Source organism: Rhinolophus sinicus, chromosome 5, assembly GCF_057876585.1.
Source record: "Rhinolophus sinicus isolate RSI-liver-muscle chromosome 5, RSI-T2T, whole genome shotgun sequence".
Lineage (NCBI taxonomy): Eukaryota > Metazoa > Chordata > Mammalia > Chiroptera > Rhinolophidae > Rhinolophus > Rhinolophus sinicus.
In genome coordinates this window covers 31,812,123-31,833,561 of record NC_142505.1, presented here as the reverse complement: position 1 = coordinate 31,833,561, position 21,439 = coordinate 31,812,123, and the positions used below count along the sequence as shown (strand labels likewise).

At 43.3% G+C, this 21,439-nt stretch overlaps 1 protein-coding gene across 6 annotated transcripts in view; it reads left to right on the top strand.

The window, feature by feature from the left end:
• Positions 1-21,439, top strand: part of CPNE4 (copine 4) — a 410,233-nt gene that overhangs the window by 358,875 nt on the left and 29,919 nt on the right. For all 6 annotated transcript variants that reach the window (XM_019725940.3, XM_019725942.3, XM_019725945.3 and 3 more), the window contains exons 8-10: positions 10,877-10,975; positions 17,351-17,437; positions 18,674-18,733. In XM_019725940.3, coding sequence (XP_019581499.1) covers positions 10,877-10,975; positions 17,351-17,437; positions 18,674-18,733 — 246 coding nt within the window. The remainder of the gene's footprint in view (positions 1-10,876; positions 10,976-17,350; positions 17,438-18,673; positions 18,734-21,439) is intronic.

Genomic DNA, 21,439 nt, shown 5'->3' with positions numbered 1-21,439 from the left:
TCTGCCCACACAGCCGTAGAAGTTTCAGTCTTCCTAAAGAGTAGCAAGGTGTGAAGTTAAAAAGGTTTGGATAAACATTTGGGAGCCTCTGAAGCTTATCTGAACTAACCAAGCCTCACAAAGCCATAAATCACCAATGAAAGCTTCGAGAGTGACACACTTTGTTGTGGAATGTTTCTGGGCTTGGCTGCAGTCCAGAACAGAAGATGTGTGAACTGGCAAGAAAAAGCCAACATAAGCATTGACCTTCCCTCTTGGGCATCTCTCAGCCCGACAGTCATGAGCATGACATTTTAGGATTTTGTTCGCCTGCTTAGAGCAGTGCTGCATTGAATGATCACGAAGGAGCCAGGACAGACCTTGAATTTTGTTTTCTGTCTGTGGCTGGGTTTCTTACTGAATTGAAGAAGACAGTGTGAGCCAGGATATAACTAATTATTGCCACCATTGGCACAAACCATGAACTCCTGGATTTTCTGTCCAGTGTTTCTCAGTGTGTCTAGAAGCCACGTGCATCCAAACTGGCGAGGTGCTTGCTTTGAAGGCAGACCCTCCCCACAAAACGGAATCAGAATCTCTGAAGGTAGGGCCCGGGAATCTTAATGTTAACAAGCTCTCCTTAGGTCTATTAAATCCTTAGGCATAATTTTTTTTATTACTATTCCTCCAATGCAAGCCAGTCATTTTGCAGATAAAGACTGTGGCCCAGAGAGGTAGAATGACCTGCCCAATGCCTCACAGCTGTTTAACATCAAAGGCCACCCCAGGACCCACATCTGTGCCTTCTCAGATCTGTCCTTGTTTTCACCCCAATATCTCCATCATTATATATCCTGGGGCATACATCATGACCTAGCACAAGGTCCTGCAGAGAAGTGCTCTGAGATGCTTGCACTGTCTCTGGGGTGTGTCATGTGAGGGCAGAGGAGAGATCCAATTGGACAGATTACATTCCAATTGTGTGCAGGCTCGAGTGTAAACAAGGGAAGAACAAAGTATCTCTGTATTCTCTAGTTGTCCCATCAGGCACTCACACTCCATCTGTCCTTTCCAAAGGCTCGGAAAAGGGTCTGATATCAGTCATTTGTCCTTCTGTGTGACTAAGATTAAGATCGCTTATATTTGCATATGCTGTTTACCAGGTGCTATTTTCTTAGTTGGTCTTGGAAGCCTTCCCTGACTGTTCACGGTGCACTCTCAGAAAACCCTTGGTGCAACCCTACATTTTTGCCATTTCTACTCTGCATCACTATTATCTATTTGCATGTTCATCTCCTGAACTATATCATCAGCATCTCAGGGGCAGGAGCTGCCCCTGATATGTGATAAATAACATGTATGTGTTGCAACAACATACTGAGTAGAGTGGAATTATCATCCTCACCTTAGCGATGAATAAACTGGGTAAAAAAAAAGGCAGAGTGATTTGCACAGGATTACACAGCTGTCCAGTGAAAGGGAGGAGTGTGAATCAAATTCTGAATGACTGTAAGAGTGTTGTTTCCACGCTTCTCGGGCCATTAGCAAATTTCCCCGAAGGTCAAGGTGTTTCCTGTCCTGGCAGTACTGGCCTCTTTCACCAACTCTCCAATTTTGGAAAAGGAAGATTTGCCCCATTAGTGGAAGTGTAGTGAGACAAATGCAAAGTCTCAGATTGAGAAGATTGAGAGCAGATTGAGAAGAAAAAGCAGCAAAGTCAACAGCAAGAAAGTCTGGAACCAGAGAGCAAGACAGAAGGAGCAGACTGAGGTAAACGGAGCTGCCCTGAGTCTGCAAGGGGGGCTCATGCTTTGAGATGCCCCTCCCACAAAGCACCTGGTCTGAGTGTCAGAATTAGAGGAAGCTGCATCAGTGTGGACACATGGTGCTGATAAAGAAGGTGGCACAACCCCAAGATGAGCACAGTGTAACACCCCCCCCCCCCCGACTTTGTGTGGGCTTCCTGTCCCAGGAGCTCCATGCTTCCTCTTCAGATGGAGGTCAGCGAGTGCAGGCAAGCCAGGCAGGGACGAAGGTGGTGGATGACTGTGCACAGATTCACTGACGGGGCCAGCACCTGGAATTAAAACATGTTGGCACACCCAATATTTAGTACAGGTTTTAAAATGAAGACTGGTGGTAGAACCTACATTTTACCTGGTCCTGCTCCATCAGCTAAGGCAGGACCTCTGACCTCCTCCTTCCCTTCAAAGTTCACCCTTCAATTATTTCTTTGGGTTTCTTGCCCATGCTCTCCCCCAAGCCGTTTCAGCTACCTTAGGACATGGGCCATGCCCCCACCCTCCTCTTGTCCATTGTCTCCTGCTTCTGCTACCCCTGAAGTCAGCTGAGGGTCCTTTTCCACCTTCACTGTATCAGAAGCTCCCATGAAACATTAACCCCTAAACCAAGAGGAGTCATCACCTGTGGATCCCAAAGATTTCAGCCCCTGTTTCTCCCTTTGCTGTTGCCCAGAAGCATGGATGCCTTAGTGTGTGAATGTCAATGCTGTGCCCTCTGCGGCTGCCAGATATTCCTGCCGCTGCCGCCCCCGCCCTCCCTCCACCCTCAGGCCCCAGGCAGCACCCCCACTGCATGGAGTCCCACTGTACCCCTCGGGATACCCAAATCTACACGCTGAGGCTCTAAGCACATCAAAACCACCCACTCTGTTCTCTTGACATACATAAGACCCTGCTGTTTTATGAAATAGCTGCCTTTTTACTTACAACCCCTGCCCCATAACTTAGACATGAACCTGGGGAACAAGGCCTGTGGAAAACACTGAGTGGTTGTCACCAGACTCTTCTCAGCCTTGCCCCTCCTCTAAAATCCAGTTCTTGTTCCTAGACCCAACTTATTGGCCTACTCTATCCTCACCTTCGGTTGAGTCCCTCAGAAGATACTCTGGCTCTCATACAGACGGACTTCCACTAGTCCTGCCCGCCAGTCCCCAGAGATGGATGTGGCTGAGTCCCCAGCCCTGCCTGACACTTCTGGAGCATGATGTTTATATGAGAAACTCTGCCCTCCATTAAATCTAGCATATGCCCATGTCACAGCATCAAGCTCTTCTACTATGAAGATTTCTATCTTCACTCCATGTGGCATCCTGTCAAACTCAGAAGTCCAAATCAAATCAGAGTGTTCATGTTACGAATGAAAGAGCTACTTTTAATTCCCATCCTAGCAGCGGGGTTGACATCAGAACGTTATTGCTGGGTCTGCAGTGAGAAATCACAATAAAGTCAGGAGAAAATAATGAAAGGGGCTCGGACCCACTTCTCATGGACACTCTCAACCAAGGTCTTCCTTTGCCCAATTCACAACTACCTAATAAGCAAATATATATTTGATATTCATTTCAAAGATGTTTATAGTCCTGTGTAAACCACTACATTTTGTGTTAAAGTTTGCCATTGAATTTTTACAGAAAAGAAGTCATCCCAAATACTAAATTATGGATGAAATTCTCACAAATCCCTAATCATAGCTTTCTTGAAATATGATTGTATGTATTTGCCTAAAATCTCCTTAAAATGATAGAATATTGCCTGATTTCCCAAAAACTGCTTTTAGAAGACCGGTCTAGACTGAGTGATATGAGAACAGTTTGGTTCTTACATTACTGACTCTATTAGCATTTAATTTTAATGGTCTCAATTTAAAATTCCACCTTAAAATGAGCCTGGGAAGGCCACTCCTGGATTAATCATTCTGGGCAATTTTAAGCACTGCTTGTTATCAAAAAGAACATTAAAAATGTATATAAGTATATTCTTTCCTGGCAGAGGTCAGACATCCATGAATTGGTTGGTAATTTAAAAAGAGAAAAGAAAGAAAAAGAAAAAATGCCTGCTATTAGAAAGACATCTGGCAGAAGCATGTTGTGAAACTATATGATATAATGGAAAGGGCCCTGGATGTGAAGAAATAAAGCCAGATTCACAGCCTAATTCAACTCTTGCTGGCTCTGTGCTTGGGAATAAGCCACCGTCAGTTGCTTTATTGTATTTTAGGATTATCATCTGTAAAAATGGACTGTCCATCTCATGGAGAGCTTGAGAGGATCGTCATGAGACGATGAACTATTGACCTAGTTGTCCAAAGGGTATAAAGATACTTAACAAAAGAAAACAAAGGGAGTGGTGTTACATTAATCAGTTGTGGATAGTTAATTAAGAATTTCATTGCTTTAATAGGATAATCTTAGACTTTGGGGAGAAAACGTTGAAAAAGGAATGAAGATGCAATGTCATGTAACTAGGGAATTATGGATCTGGAAGGGACCTCAGGCGGCATTCATTCCAGTTCTCATTCCCCAGACACCTATTTTATAGAGAAGGAAACTGAGGCACAGAGAAGTTGAGACGCCTTCTCAAGGTCTCACAGCACTATCGGCAGAGGTTGTACTAGAACTCAGGTCTCCTGCGGCCCAGCCCTGAGTACCTGCATCTATAATCATCCATAATCCATTTCTACAATCCTGTGCTTACACCCATGGTGATCACGTATTATAGTTGGGGATACGTCAAAGCAGATGTAAGCAGATTGCAGTGGAAGCTTTAGTGGGTGGAGTGACTAAGGAGCCAGAAGAAATTTGACAGTGAATTCTACTTCACCTGGAGAAAAGACAAGTTACAATGTTAAAAATAAATAAATAAGAGTCGAAAAAGGCAAGGGGAGAAGAACAGATTTCTTTTAACTATGAGAATTCTTCAGTGATCAGCGACAGCTGCGTAGTTTTATGATCACAATTTGGACAGCTCACCCGGGCCCTCCAGGAACTGAATCAAATTCAGGTTCTGAGAACTCAGATGTCTAAATGAGTCATACTCTAAACATCCTAAATATCCTACACCAGCAGTAATAATTAACCTCCTCTCTTGTTCTCAGTTTCCTCATCTCTAAAGTGGAGATGATAATAATGGCGTCCCACTGATAGGGCTTCTGTGAAGACTGAATGAATCAGAGCATGTCAAGTGCTTAGACTAATGCCTGCGGACAAAGTAAGCATTCAATAAAAATTGGCATGAGTGTGAGAAGACCAGTCGTCACTGAAAACTCTCCTTTTAATGTGAATACATAAATGCCAAGGGAGGTAAGGAAAGATGTTATCACTCAGGGTCAACCAGAGAAACAGAACCAGTGGGAGAAAAGATTTACTGCAAGAAATTGGCTACACAGTGTGAGGGGCTGGCTGGATAAGTCTGAAATCCCTAGAACAGGCCATCAGGGAGGGCAGGCGGGAACTCTTAGGCATAAGCTAACGTTACAGTCCAAAGGCAACATTTCTTCTTCCTCAGGGAAGTTCTGCCCTTAAGGCTTTTCATCTGATTGTATCAGACCCACCTAGATTATCGAGGAAATTTTCCTTTATTTTTTAACAACTTCATTGAGACCTAATTGATATACGAAGAACTATGCATATTTAATCCATATAATTGAATGAGTTTGGACATCACCATAAACAAGGTAATAGACATATGTAACACATCCCAACGTTCTCTTGTTTCCTTTTGTTTTTATTCTGTGGTTCAAACACTTACCATGAGATCTACCCTCACCATACGTTTTGAATTGCACAATACCATTTTGTTAACGGTAGGTACTCTGTTGTACAGCAGATCTCCAGAACTTATGCTTCTAGCATGACTGAAACTTTATAGCCGTCAAACAACTATCCAATTCCTTCCCCCACCCCTCCTCCCATCACAAAATCTTTAAAGTCAACTGATTATGGACTCGTTAATCATGTCTACAAAATGCTTTCTCTGCAACACCTAGACTAGTGTTTGATTAAATAACTGGGGACTATAACCTAGCTGAGGTGACTCATCAAAAAAAGCTAGTAAACAGTAAGTTGGCACAGCAGTTGAACACACCTTTCTTCTAAGGGGTTCAATGCAAATACAAAACTGGAGTAACTGGACCTCTCAGTACACACCTATCCATGCGTTTTACAGACAAAGCTGAGAACCCCAGGGTGTTTTTGCACTTTCCTTTGCATGCTGCTGCTTTTGCATTCTCTTCAATGGGAACAGTGAGCAGCTTCTCTATGTTGCTTGGTGAGCTTTGAGGGATCCCAATAGTTGGTAGTTGCAATCAAAGAATGGGGCTTTTCCATAGAACAGACTAAGGAGACCTTGATTCTGAATTCCTGCTTAAAAGATAGGGTGACATAACAGAAAACATATCAACTATGGCACCAGACACCTGGATTCAGATGCATCTTTGTCATTTTCTAAGTGTCTAGTCAAGTGAGTTAACCTCTGTAAGCCTGTGAATTACACCCGCAAATGGCAATTACCTGTTAATGGTAATAATACATTGTCATTTCAGAGTTATCGTGAAGGATAAAAAGGCCATCAACACAATTGGCCTGGCTTCATAAAAGATGGTCAGTTAAGACAAACTATGAAGCTTAGGTTCTTCTCGTTCAAAGATACCTAGTGTTAGCTGTGTGGTGTGGGAAAACTTACTGCACCTCTCTGTGCCCCGGCTGCCTCATCTGTGTAATGAGCATACTGATACATTGTCCTAGGGATAAGGTGAGTTTATATATATTAAGTGCTCAGAACAGTACACAGTAAGTCAATCCAGTACGTAGGAAGCACTATGTATGTTTTAACTATTATAATTTGCTGTTGGTGTGGTAGTGGTGAAATCAAGGAGGCAGGAAACCTGGATTTTAGTCCCAGCCCTGTACTGGGTGGGCTTGCAGAAGTCACTTCGCTTCTCTGCCGTCCATTTCCTTCTCAGTAAAAGGAGGGAGGTGACTAGACCGCTTGTGGATTTCAGACATGATAGGGTTGTAAACCTCAACTCCACTGGAAGCGGTAAGAGCTCGAGAAGGTTTTCTAGCTTGTAGATAGTTCTGAGCTTCTGATCTCTCACAGATCTGTCAAGGCTTCCTTGTTGATTCACACCAAGAACCCTGCCTCTGTCTCAGTTTTTCTGCAGGGCAGTTGATCTGTTTACTTGTCACCAGAATGTGTTCCTCTGTCAGCCGTATCAGAGCTGTCACAAGCCAGCTTCATGGCAGGGAGAGAGGGAAAGACAGTGTTTTTATTTTGCTGCCTTGCTGTGTCTTCCTTCCTTTGGGATTCCTGCTGAGAAAGGTTAAAACAGAATTCTGCAACTGCCATGATGAGAAATGCCAGCTGACTGAAGAACAGGGCCAGTGAAAGCGGCGGTGCCTGCCCCTGGGATGCTATGACTAGAGCCCTGTCAAGCCTGACTCATTCACCAGCTTGGGGAAGTTCAGTGGTCACTCCCTTTCTGCTACAGAGAGAGAGCATATTCCAAACATCTTGAATGTTGTGGTTGGCGGGTGAAAGGAGGGATGGTAACTAAAGCATGCTGGGAAATATAGGAGAGGACAAAGAAGCAGTCTAAGTAGTTTTGCTTCAGATTTTGTCACAAACCACAGTAACGTGTACATCCCCTCTTGCTTTTCTATATTCTACTGTGGCTAGGGAGACAGGAAGAGTTACACCCCTTACCCTAATGGAGGGGACGCTGACTTTCTTTCCCAATGCAAGGGAATGTTTAAAAAAAGGCTGCTTCTACTTTCTTTATTTGATGTGCTTCTGCCCCCTTTGCCTTGTTATTTGCTCCTCCCCAAAGGTAGAAGAGTGAGTATCCAAGTGTCAGACTCAGGCATCTGTGGCTATATTTACTACCAGGTAAAGTTATGAGCCTTGAAGTAGGGTCCCAGGGATCCTACTTTCTCTTTCTATGTTCAGGCCCAGCAAGCTTTCTTCTGTTTCTTGCTCCAGGTAATAGATGTGTGAGTGTCAGGATCAGTAAGGAGGGACGGGCAAGCAGAGAGAAAAACACTTGATTGTAAGTAACTGCTGATTAATTGACTGTGTTCTGCAATGTGAGGTTCACAACGCACATCCTGAGTGCTTTTTCCAAATGACTGAATCATTGATTGCTTCCGGTTTCCATTGGAATACATGAGGTAGAGCTTCATCCTCCCTTGAATTAAAAGGTTCTCATCACTCCTACCAAAGCTCCATTGCATTGCTTGGCATTTCAGCCAGAATGAACTAAGCTTTTCATTGACTTTATTTTGCAATATATGCAACTACAACTAGTCTTAGCATCTCCGAGGTAGAAAAAAGTTCAACAAACATCCTACCAAATCCTCTTTAACATTCTCTTTTCGACTTTCTGTACTACATTTTTTTTCAGTTAGTCCTGCAGTTTCTGTTTGAACATTTCCAGCAATAAAACAGTCTTTCACAAACAGATTCTTTTGTTTTTGGACAGGTATGACTATTCGTAAATGCTTTCTTTGTTACTTCCTTATAACTTCTTGAAATTCTACTTTTCCCCCTTCTAGACTCAAAGTAAATTGAAATATCTTTTCCTAAGACAGCCTTTTTAAGTACTTAAATGGTTTTTAGACTAGGTTATGCTATCTCAGTGGCTGAAAACTGCAGCGGTTTATTTCTTATACACACATATGTCCTCATGAGTCATCTGGGGACTCTATTGTGCATTACCCTCATTTAGGGACTCGGGTTGACAGAACAGCTACTATTGGTAGTTTGCTTTTAGCACCTATCAATTGAATGAACATATAATAGCCAAAAAGTTAGTGTAAATTGAGTAATGATTTTAACTGACTTCTAATTATTATTCTCCAAGTTTCTGGGGTCAAACTTTCTCTTAAAATCTAAATAAGATATCTTGAATTCTAATTCATGTAATTGTAGAAGTCGACCACCCATCCCCCGTATGTCTGTGAAGTTCCGCTCCTAGGATTAATGTGTTAAGCTTTTCCTCCACAGTCCTACTCCCACCCAGTTCTTAATCATTCTTCTTCTTTCTGGTCTGCTTGTCCCAAAACATGGACACAGCCCCTCTCCTTTATTCTCCAAGTCACCACCGGCACAATGTTGTTACTCATAACAGATTTCTTGGAGTCTCGGGGATAATGGCAGAGGGGAAGTAAATGGGCCTGGAGGAGAGAAATACGTAAATCACATTAGACCTTGAACATTAGACGTCACAGTTTCTAGTTTCTTACCTGTCTCTCACCTCCTCTCACTCCAATGCGAGACCCATCTTCAGCGCTCTAATGAATCCTGCCCTGATTTCTTCTCAACCTTCATCCCTAAACCCCACCTCTGTGTCTCTCATTACAAAGGGAAAGTTCAACCTCACCATTACTTTATTCAGCAGAGCCATTTAGCTCCCTTGTCTTAATCTCTTGCATTCGATTTATTCTAACCCATCCTGTTCCATAATTAAAGGGCTTATCAATACATTTTGGGAGCACAATACTCTACCAAAGACTCCACATTTAAAGAGAGCAAGAGCTGAGAAATCACTTTTTCTTTAAGATGCCTCAAACAAACAAACAAAAACCTTTGCAAATGCTTTTGATTCAAACCAACCTCATATTAGAAAAACTTCAAAATACAATAAGCATGGATTATAAAGGGTAAATTTGGGAATGTTTAGGGAGTAAGATCATGGGTGACCTTGGAAGACCCATTAGCCTATATACATTTTGATTTTAAGTAGGAAATGAATATGAGTTGTGGGTTATGGGTGGTGGGAGAGTACAAGGTAGGCATGGAGGCCAGCAAGGAGGCTGTCATAGTGACGCAGGTGAGAAGGAGCAGAGGGAATGGAGAGACGTGCTGGAGTTAAGCCATATTTAGAAAATGGAATGGACAGGCATTGGTGTGGGGGAGTGAAGGGAGAAAAGAATACCAGGAATGATGCCCAGTTTTTTCTCTGTAGAAACCTGGTGAGTGTTGGTACAATTCACTGTGATAGAAAATAAATGAGTAGGAATAGATGTAGGGGGGAAATTATGTTTCATTTTGGACATGTTTCATTTTAGGTCTGTGGGGCATCACATAGGATCCGAGAAAAGATTTACAGGTCAGGTTTTCCAAGCAGGACTGTCCAATGGGACGTGCACCCTGAGGGAGGACCAGGCTGCCTCTTAGAGCCCCAATATCCCAGGGAAAAACATCTGAATAAAAGGTCCCCTTTGCTGCCTTGATCTTATTTGAGGTCTGGGACTTCCTTGCTGCAAATCACTGGTTTAGGATCTAAAAGTGGTACCTAAGGTACGTGAGACCCTAGTTCGGCCTTCACTCTGGAAAACAGTGGGGAACGTCCTCTTCACCTACGGACATAGGACCAAGCAGGCGGGTGGCTGCTGATTTAATCCAAGTCACTCTGCAAAGTGCTGCCGGGGAGCCCAGAATTTAGCCTTACCATTGTTAGAGGGAACCCTCTTGTTAGACCAAACAGGTGTTATGGATGCCTGATACCAGTGTAACGTACCTGTCACCGTGTTCCACCCATTTTAAATGTGGGTCCAGTTAAAGATCTCCCTTTTTTTCCTCCTTGCTCATTTCTGTTAGCATCACTCTTTTGCCTTCAGAAAAAAATAGAAAAAGAAAATGTGATTAATAGGATCCCATTCAAATCATTAACTATAAGCTGGGGTCTCAGGCATCTGATTCCAGCTGTAAACCAGGGAGGCTGTCTACTGTGGGGGGAAAGCACTGGGATTGGAGTTGGGGCACCTGCCTTTAAATTCCAGGTTTTCATTCCCTGGATGGCCCCTTGGGCAAGTCACTCATCTCCCCTTTGGTCTGCTGGCCTTACCTGAAAACTGTGCAAATCGTTAGTCACGGCTGCGTCACAGGCTGCTTGGAGATGATGGCAAAAAGGCCAAGTAAAGGCTATGGAAACGAGAGGAATATTATATCCACACGCTGCAATCCTAGTCTGCTTGGCCTTTGTTCCAGACCAAGCATGTGTCATCAGCTCTTTCTCATAAAGTTCACACTGCCTTCAGCTACTGTGGATGCATTTTTAATTAAAAAGAAAAAAAAAATCTTATTTTCTCTTGCAGTGCATAGTATGGGACTGGGATTCCAACGGCAAACATGACTTCATTGGAGAGTTCACCTCGACATTTAAGGAGATGAGAGGGGCCATGGAAGGGAAGCAGGTATGTGGTAAACAGCTCATGGTTTTTCCCCCAGACACTTTTCTCATGATGCATCCAGCTATGCATGAACAGCTAGAGGCAAGATGTCACTATATGATTAAGTGCGCTGAGAAGGGAGCATGGTAGGATTTGAGCATCTAGCTTCTCGCACTAGCCCAACCCAAAGCAATTGGTGTGACCTTGGACAAGACTCTGCCCGGTGTGGTGCAGTTTCTCCATCAGTAAACTGGAGAGGTTAGATGGGAAGTTTTCTCATTTCCTTTAGCTATGTAGCCTTGGACAAGTGACATCATCTCTCTGTGCCTCGGTTTTCTTACCTCAAAAAATAAGTGGTGATAATTACCAATTTCATAGAATTTTGTGAAGATTAAATGAAACGATCCATGAAATGCATTTATCAAAGTGCCTACCACATACCTAGCATTTCCAAGATATCTGCTGCTAGTAGTGGTGTTCTTTTCAACTCTACATTGCGAGATGTGGTGACCTTAATTACATATTTAATGCTTTGGAGAGATGATTTGATTCCTCCAAATTTTTATTATGGGCACCAGATCTTTATCTAGTTCTACCATTTCACTTTTGATCTCAAGATATGTACCCAGACACTACCACATGCCACAGAAGCACATAGGGATTTCATTGCATCACCCAGACACCCAAGCCTCCTCTGTGTTTCCCTCAGACACACATACCTTGATACACACCTGTATATCAATCTATTAGTCAGTTGCCGTCATCTGCATTCTAATCATGTAACTTCAGCTCTTACCTGTCCGGTGTTCACCTGCCCAACTTCCACCTGCAGAGCCTAAATCTCTTTGCCCAAGGGCTTTCTGTAGCGGTGGGAGCCTGCTCTGCCCAGGCCCACAGCAGGCTGGAAGTACGGGGGGAGATGTAACACCAATCAGGGAGCAGCTCTCTCAACAAATCACTAAATGGGAGTTGGGGTATAAAGGTAGCAAAACTCTGAGATGTGTTCTGTGCAGCTCCCCCGCTGGGGTAACCCATGCTAACTGACTTGATAATGTACCCCTTTTTGGCTGCCTCCCCTGTCTCAATTCCCCACTCTGTTGGTGTTTCCTGATATTACCTCCCAGATGAGGTACTTGCACTTAAATCCTTGCCTCAGTATCTGTTTCTTGGGAAACCCAAACCAAGATACCTGCCATTCTTACTCTGGGGCCCGCTGTCCCCATGGAGCAGCAAGGAGTGACAGCACAGCTTTCAGTGGCTTTGAGAAAGTTCTTTTTCCTTAGAGATAAGACCCTGTGCCTGGCCTGGCCAGAAATGTAGTTTAGCGAAGATGTCCCAACTCATTTTTCAAGTCTCATTTTTTTAGATATAAGGTCAAGATATAACCAGACTATATAGAAATAAACTATCATGCTTTAGAATTGGAAGCTTAATCTGAATCAGACCATTTCCATACCTTTGGTCTAGAAACTCAAGGGCAGCTTTCTGCATAGTTCCCACAAAATATGTAATATGTGCTCTATTGTCTACTATGCATTGCAAGAACCTTGTCAAACACACAGAGACCTTCATCCATGAACAGACGCAGAGTTTCAGGGCCACAATTAAAACCAACACTAAATTATCAGTAAAGTCATTCTCAGGATAAAAAGGAATATAGCCAGAGAAGTTCCTCCATTGAATGTACTGGACCAGGCCCTGTAGACCTAATAAATCAATGACAGTTATTGATACCACATGCTAGAGCTCTAAAGAGTTTTACAAAGTTTTGCCTTGTTCTCCTCTACAAATAAAAATAACCAAATCAATAAATAGGAGAAACCTTCCATCTCGAGGCTCTTAAGAGGTTATTAAAAGTAACATTATAACATATATCACAATTGAAGAACACCAAAGCATGATGCATTTAAAGAAATGGAAATAAATTTGTGTCTCACTGCGGAAATTGACCATATGCTACTGTATTGTTCTGTATCACTGAGATACTAGAAAGATTTCAGTTCAACTACCAAGCCGCTGTTTTGCCACATTCGCTCTGTGGGAATTGTTCCCTTATTTATTGATTCAACTAATAATTATTAAGGAGCACCTACTAAATGTCAGGCATGATGCATCAGAGTAAAATATAAACACAAATCAAGTAAACAAAAAATAAAAATGCAATTACAACTTGTGACAAAAGGTATAAAAAACGGAACCAGTTTAGTTATAAAGGTGTGGTATAGGAGAGATAATCTGAAAAGGTGACATTTAAATTGAAGGCCCTTAAAGATGAAAAGATGTCAACCCTGTAACAAGCAAGGGAAAAGCATGTCAGGCAGAGGCAATAGCATTGCAAAGCATCGAGCTGGGAAGGAGCTTAGTATGGTTAAGGATCTAGAAGGAGCCCGGTGTTTCTGGAGCAGAGAGGGTAAGGGAGCCAAGCCTGAGATGTGGTTAAGACACAGGCAGAGGCCAGCAAAAGCAGATTCTGCTAGCTCAGAGAAAGGAGTTTGGGATTTTTTTCTAAAACTATGCTCTTCAATAAAATAGCCACTACCCCCATGTGACTATGTAAATTTACATGTTAATTAATTAAATCAAATTAAAATTTCAATTCCTCAGTCACACTAGCCACATTTCGAGTACTCAATAGCCCCATGTGGCTACTAGCTTCAATATAGTTTGGTGCAGATGCAGACTATTTCCACCATTGCAGGAATTTCTACTGGACAGTGCTGCAAAGGACTCTAGACTAGAGACCGACATGATTGGTTTTAATCTTGTAAAAGAGTCCTTTGGCTACTGTGTCGATGCTTAATTATAGAGAGACAAGAGCATGAAGCAGGGAGATCTGTTAGGAGGCCAATACTATAGGCAAGAAAGAGGACTAAAAAGGTGGTAATAGTGTTGGAGAGAAGTGGAGAGATATAAAGTATGTTTTAGAGATAAGGAGCTATAAGATGTGTTATGGGATTAGATATGAAGGGCAGGGCGAAGGGAGGCAGGAAAAGAAAGACTCAAGGATAAGTGGATAAATGTTGGTGCCTTTTCCTGACTGAGAAAGTCTTATTTTAGGAAGATCCAGTTTGTGAGGATGGTGCGAGAATTGAGTTTGGGGAACTGGTACTCACAGGAGACGCATATCTGGAGATGTAGTTTTGGAGCCATGAACAAAGAGAGGGTATTTAAAGTCAAGAGAGTGAAGGAGTACATTTAGAGATAGAGGATAGAAGAGAAGATGGAGGAGGCTTGAACCTTGAGGGAACTCAGTACATAGAGAGAAAAAGAGGAGACATCAACTTTCAAGCTCCTTCCGGTGAGAGTCATGGTTCTGCAGGAACAGGATAAATCCTTGATTAACTCTGATGAATTAATTCCTGGATAGCCTTTAGGAACATGTTTAGTTTGAGGTGGCCAAAAGGGAAACTTTCAAGAACAAATAGGCAAGCCCCTCCAAGACCCTCCGGGGGGAAGCAGGAAGCATGTGGTTAATAGGTCAGGCTCTGGAGGGAGACTGGTGTGGTGTGAATCCCAGATCCACCAGTTACCACCTGTGCGCCCTGGACCTCATTTTTCATCTCTAAAAGGAGGTTGTGGGGAGAGTTAAATGGGATTGTGGATGTAAAGTACATAGCCCATAGTTACATAACAACTTCATGCCAAGACAGATGCAGAATATTTAGACCTCACTCATCAGCACGCCCTTGACTCCCAAAAGGCATGAAAGCCCCAAGTACCTGCAGGTTTTTATTCTGCTTCCTTGGAGCCCTTGTCTGGCTGAGCCAATCCATCCTCCACTACTGGTCCATCTTAGCCTGTGATGGAAACGGGTAGACTTTTCATGGATGATCATTTTAATTATTAATAGGACGCAGACTCTCACTCATTCGAAGTTTCATCTGTTATGTCTTGTTTGATTGAGAAATTGAGTTTAAAAATTATTGAAAATGACAAAAGAATCAGCAGATCTAATTTTAGGATCTTTTCTTATCAGTTGTTAGGTAAATCCTTAAGCTACTTGTTTATACTGTAATATTAGAGGAAACTTGGGGGAAAGGCAATTTCAGTTTTGATGGGTTTGGGTGGGACTTGGGATGCTTTGTCTGAAGACCCTAAATCTACTTTGGGACAGACGGGAATTCTCCGTATCAAGCATATCATGATTGTGGAAAGATTAGGCCCTTAAAAAAATAGGGCTGAGGATTTGCTGATTTCAGATACAGTTCTGACTCTTTCCTCCCTTCCTCCCCCACCTTCCTTTCTTCTTTCCTTCCAGTCTTCTCTTTTTTGATGGAAAAAGTCCTAGAGGCCCCTTAACCTATACAGGGTTCCTCTCTTCCAAACCCATGTGTGATGGTTCACTTCCTACTGGAACTTCCCCAGGGATGAGAAACTACTATATCACTTATGTACTGCTGAGTAACAAATTACCCCTAAACTTCCTTACTGAAAACAATCATTATTTACTCATGATGCTCTGGGTAGGCAATTTAGGCTGAGTTCAGTTGGAATAGCTTCTCTCCGATACACATGGTGTTAACTGAATTCACTCATGCATGTATGCCTCAGCAGCTGGGGTAGCCAGGACATTTTCCCACGTGCTCTTTCATTCTCCAGGAGACCAGTTTAAGCATTTTTACATGATGGCGAAAACATCCCAGTAGCAAGAGTAATGCAAGCCCCAGTGCACAGGCACTTTTCAGTCCTCTGCTTGTATCACTTTTGCTAATGCCCCCTGGTGCAAACAAGTTACCTGACAAAGCTCAGAGTCATTGTGGGAGGAAACTACACAGATTCAGGGGCCCTGAGAGGAACTGATCAGTAGGGGCCTCTGGGGGCTAATGCTGTCTCAATCTACCCTACTCACATCTGCCTCAGAAACTGCTTCATTTTCAGATACTTCCAATTTTTAGAGAGTGAAAATTTGTCTCCTGAGTGAAAATCCAAGGCTCTAGTTCCCATAGGATGGTGGGCAGGAGTATTCAATGACTCTTGGATGTTTGACTTGCAATTGACTTCGTGCCATGAGGTCCTCCGTAGGCTGGAAAGCTTGAGATCTATTCCCGTAGATAGCCTGTTAGCTCTCAGTTCCCAGCCACTCCTGCAGCTCTGATCCTACCTTTCAAAGAAGTCCCTTTGGAGATCTGTTGTGCTACTTGGTGACATACGTCAGTCTGTTATTTTAGCGCTCAGTGAAGTTCTCTGTAAGCTCATTATCTCTACCAACTTCCTGTAGCCAGCATGCAACGTTCCTCAGTTTCCCTACCTTGTAAGTCAATTCCCAGGCACTGAGACTCAGCAATTGGGTTATTCAACTGTGTGTCTGCAGATCTCTCCTCCCCTCTGGTGCTTGATTTGACCCTATTGATAGTAAACATTTATAAGTGCCAGGCACTGTCAAATGTATTACGTAAATTAAGCATTCAACCCGCACAGTAATCCTATGACACAAATAGTTACGGGCTCCCTTTACAGAGGATGCATCCAAGGCATCGAAGAATCAAGCACAGTTGCCCGTCGAACAACATGGGTTTGAACTGCGCAGGTCCATTTATATGCAGATTTTTTCAATAAATACCTGTAGTGTTTCTGATCCACAGTTGGGAGTTCACCGCTGGGTGGGGGGCACTGTATATAGGTAACCCCCGTATAACACGGTTGTTAGATTCCTAAAAAATGCCGTGTTGTACAGGAAAAAAAGAACTAGTACCGAAAAAGGGGGGCAGGTTCCAAAAATTAAAGAAAACATACCATTATATTTTTATAATTAAGAGAAATATCTTTATTAAAGCAATTTTCACCAAAAGTATAACGAATTAATATGTATTAAATAATGTTTTCTTCATCATCACTACTAAGCTTTTATTACATTCCATATTGTTTGGCGATTTCTCTAATTCTCAAACTGTGTTAGAGAGAAAGCATATTCTAGGATGCCATATTGTACAAGGGTTTTCCCTAATTCTTGAATCATGTTAGAGCGAAACCATGTTATAGAAGTGCCATGTTATATGGGGGTTACCTGTACATTGATCTATACCAGTTCATATGAAAGACTGGAGCATCCACGGATTTTGGTATCATGGGGTTAATGGACCCAACCCCCCTCAGTTATGTTTTAGGGGAGTCAAAAGTTGTATGAGGATTTTTGAACAACGTCCACATTGTTCAAGGGTCAACTTGCCAAAGATCATACAGCTGGGAAGTGGAGGACTGGGATTCAAACCAGGCAGTCTGGTATCAGAGTCTTACTCTCAACCACTCTTCCTTACTGTCCTTCTAGATGAAAGGGTTATCACCTAGAGACAATTTGTCAGCCGTCAGGTGTATCTGCAGCAGCATGTGGGGGCTTGACCTCATTGAATGACTCCACTTCCTCCTGAGCAGGCAGTCATGCTGTGATTCTTCTTGTTACAGGTGCAATGGGAGTGTATCAACCCCAAGTACAAAGCCAAGAAGAAGAATTATAAGAATTCAGGCATTGTGATTTTGAATCAATGCAAGGTATGTACATAGCCCCTCTCTCCCAGGAGTATGAAGCTAGGGCTGTCTGGGAGGAAGAGTGCAGGTTGTGAGGTCAGAGGGAGAGAGTGTTGAGATGATGTGATCTTTTAAAAATAAAAATCAGAAAGACAATGTATTAACGGACATACAATGAGAAATGTAAGCATGGGTGGTCTTGGAATTGTGGTAGACCAGTGCTACCATCCCCTCCACAAGGACAGTCCTGTCCTCAAAATAGAAGAGTCATTAAGTCAGGCTCTTCTCTGCCCAGGGAAGCATCAGAGGGACCTCCCCCAAGGGGACAACCAACATTTCTAAAGCACCTACTATGAGCCTATCACAGTGTCCGTTGCTTTATATGTGGCACCTCACCTATGCTCAAAGAGCACCATGAAGAGAAGACAATGGGGGAAGATTGAAGGGCCTAGAAATTCCTCCCAGAGGGCTCTAACTCACAGAAAATTCCATGTACTAATAATTAAACCCCTTAAATTGCATCTGAGAATAAGTCTGCCACTGGTTGAGTAATTACTCTGGGAGAATTACTATAATAAATTCTGTGTATTCTTATCACAACCCTGAGATTTCAACTTTTAAATGAGATCATACACAAGTGGTAATTTTAAGAGCTGAGATTTTTAATCTATGTCTTTCTGACTTCACCATATAGGACTCAAGTGCCATATAGTTTCTCTCTGGGTATGTCAGGTTCCTTCTCCCAGATTGGTCTCTGTATGGCTGCTAGGAGCACATCCTTGCACATAACAAGAGAGTAAAGGAAAAGACTGATTGGTCTGGTGTGGGTAACATGCCCACCCTTGAACCAATCACTGGGACCAGAGGATGATGTATTATGACTGACCATCTGGGGCCATTGATTTAATAATGGCTTTTATATATATATTATGACATTTTAACATCTTGGGGCCTTGCAGACCTGGAAAGGGACTACCCCTCCAAGTGTTAGTAATTCCTAGAGATTTCAGTCAACTTGGCTGTGAGCCTGCTTTTGGTATACAGACCAACCAATGCAGAGCCTAAACCCCCAAGCACTTCACACATCAAGGCAATATTGCGCCTGCCCTGTATCACCCCAGGGCCAGGTTTCGTTCTCCCACACATCTCTCACTGCTCTTTCTCCTAGTTTTGGAGCCTAGCCCCAGAGCTTAAGCCCCCAGTCTGTAAGGAAGCAGACCATGCTCTTACTGAGACGTTTCCTCTCCGCCTCCTCTGCAGATCCACAAGATGCATTCCTTCCTGGACTACATCATGGGCGGCTGCCAAATCCAGTTTACAGTAAGTCATTCCCACGTTTGTTCTTACTCATGGAGCAAAGCTGGGGAAGTGTGCTGGGTTTGGGGCACAAGACGACAAAAGTCTAGGAAAACTCTGGCTTTGTTCAAGTCTCGTTGCTGAAATATGGTATGGCCACATGTTTTTAAAATGAGTTCGTCCTTCTGTCTTTTCCAGTGAGTATAGTTTTCAGCATCATGTCAGTGAATGCATGCCATTCAACCTCAGGGGGTTTGGGGAACCGTCCTAATGTCTCTCGTTCTTTCAGTAACTGTATGAGGCATGAAGCAGGGGGCAAACTGCCAGATCCCATCACTGGGTGAGAAGGATGGGGAGGGAACCATACTAGGAAGTCCCACTGGACCAAGACACATGCTTTTGTTGTATTCATGTGGCCGAAACACAAGTGCCAATGTCATGCCCAGTGGTCAGTGCCAAGAGTAAGCCATCCAAAGGTTGATCGGGCAATGAAAAGGTGAATTCCAAAAGATTGGGGGACCAGTCTTTCAGCGTGGAGAAATAGTGTGTGTCTGGACTCAGTAGGAGGGTGAAGAATCATCTCCTACATGCTGCATGTGAACTATGAGCCCATGGGATTTATACACTCCTAATATGCATTTGGGTAACTGGACTGGGCCTTTTAAAGTGCCCGTGTAGCGCAAGTTTGTAAGTCCATCTACTCTGTAACAACTTGGCTTATTATTCCAAATCGGCCTAGATTGGGGCACATGTGACCTCCAGAAAGAGAATCCACAGATGCCAAGAGACAGAACTGTTACAATCTATGGGAAGGAAATGTGGATGTAAACAAGAGAAATATAATTTGTGCAGCATTTATGCCTCATCTTACAGAAGTGTACTCATGAAGCGCAGCCCTGTTTAGCTCCATAGACTGGCTCAGTCATGTGAGGAAGGCACGGAAAATGGTTTAATTTCTTTGTCCATGTTTGAGCCCAAGAGAGTAGACAGGACCAATGTGTTCCTGGGACCAGGGATAGTGATACTCAAATGACTAAAAGCGGAGTCCCGAGGGGGTGAAATAAGGGGTCACTTGATAGGTCAGCCTCTCCCTAGCTAGAGGTTGTCCTCTAGTGTAATCTCAGAGGGGTCTACCTATGTTCTGCCTAAACACTGGCCATTGTTCATTTACCCCTGAGTAGTTACAGGAGTTAATTATAGAATTTGGTCATTTCTTTAAAGTCTAAGATTCTTGAAAGCACACCCACCCAGCCCTGCTCCATACACACTGGCACATGCAGAAGATAGCATGTGGCACACACACCTAACTCTAGCTGTCCTGTGGGTTTATTGTCGCTCCGCGTGTATACAAATGGAAGTAGAGAAGCCAGCAATGTCATAAAGGAGAGCTACTGGAAATAGTGTCCCAAGATCTTAGGCAAAGGAGTAATTTCAGAGAACTATTTATAGGTTTTCAAAGGAAAGTTCTATTGATTTGGGTCTGTTTTAGATTCTATAGATCCCATGCTCTTCAACAACTCTGTATTCAACCTTCAGGGCCTTGCTTTGCCCTTGGAATTGTGCTGCAAAGAACCAGCCCCCATGAAATCCAGGAGTTTCACCCCATGTGGTTCCCAGGTCTGCATCCTGACTCATGTGGCCTCCCTGACACAGAAGAATTGCCCTCTCAGCTTTGATCTCCCCTTCTTTCTCACTTTTTCTGATCTTTCCAAACTGGCAGGTACCACCTTTAATGGTTCTCGCCACCACTTCCCCAGTCCCAGCTTCTCAGCCCCTTCAGTGTCAAACCAGTGGACCCCTGGGGTGTCAAGAGTGAGTCTGGAGCAAGGAATGAAAAGAGGAGGCAAATGTACAGATAAATGCCGAGAGGGAGACAGCCCATCATCAGTGTCTCCCACAAAGCCCTCCCTCCTTTGGGCCTTGAGGCTGAGGTCTCAGAAGAAGGTCGCTAGGTGTTCTGTTTTGAACTTTCTATCGAAGAAAACATACTAGTCTCTTTGACATCACTCTCCTCCAAAATTAACTCAGCTTTCTCATTAATGTCTTGCTGCTCAAGCAGTACAATCTAATGTAAAACATAAACTGTAATACAAACTATTCGAAAAAATTAGCATGTCTTATTTAAGTTGGTCTGTAAGTTTGATCTGCCCAGTCATTTTGTTGAAACCGTCTGGCAACATGAAAGGAACATGGCAGAGGGATGAGAAATGAAGCAAAGAGAGCTTCTTGGCATGGAGATAGGCAGAGCAGAGAGGTTAAAAAAGAAAAAAGTGTTTTGTTGCAGTAGTGCCACCTCTGAGCCCTCCAGAGTCAAAAAATCCTATTGACACAGAAATTAATAAAGCCCAGGAGCTTTAGCCACGATGAATTTTCTGCCTCCCGAGAGACAAATCTTCAGGAGCCAGCAGTGAAATAAAGTTCAGGATCTTTCCTCCACTCTTCACCATTCTCCGTCTCTCCTCTGTGCCCCAGGAGGACTTCTTCTTTAGATGCACTCGCCAGGCTTTCCTGCTCATGGATTTGGGTTAGCTTTGACCAGTGGGAGGCACCAGCCAGAAGTCAAAGAGTGAGTGGAGAGAGAAGCTGGGCACCCCAGCTCTCTGCCTGCCAGGCTGTGGTTTGGCAGTTACCGTGTTCTTCTATAGATGGTGCCCTGTCCTGAAGATACTACTCTTACTAAGTTCTAGTAACTTCTCCTCCCTACCCTTTTCAGTTAGACTCCCTTAACCG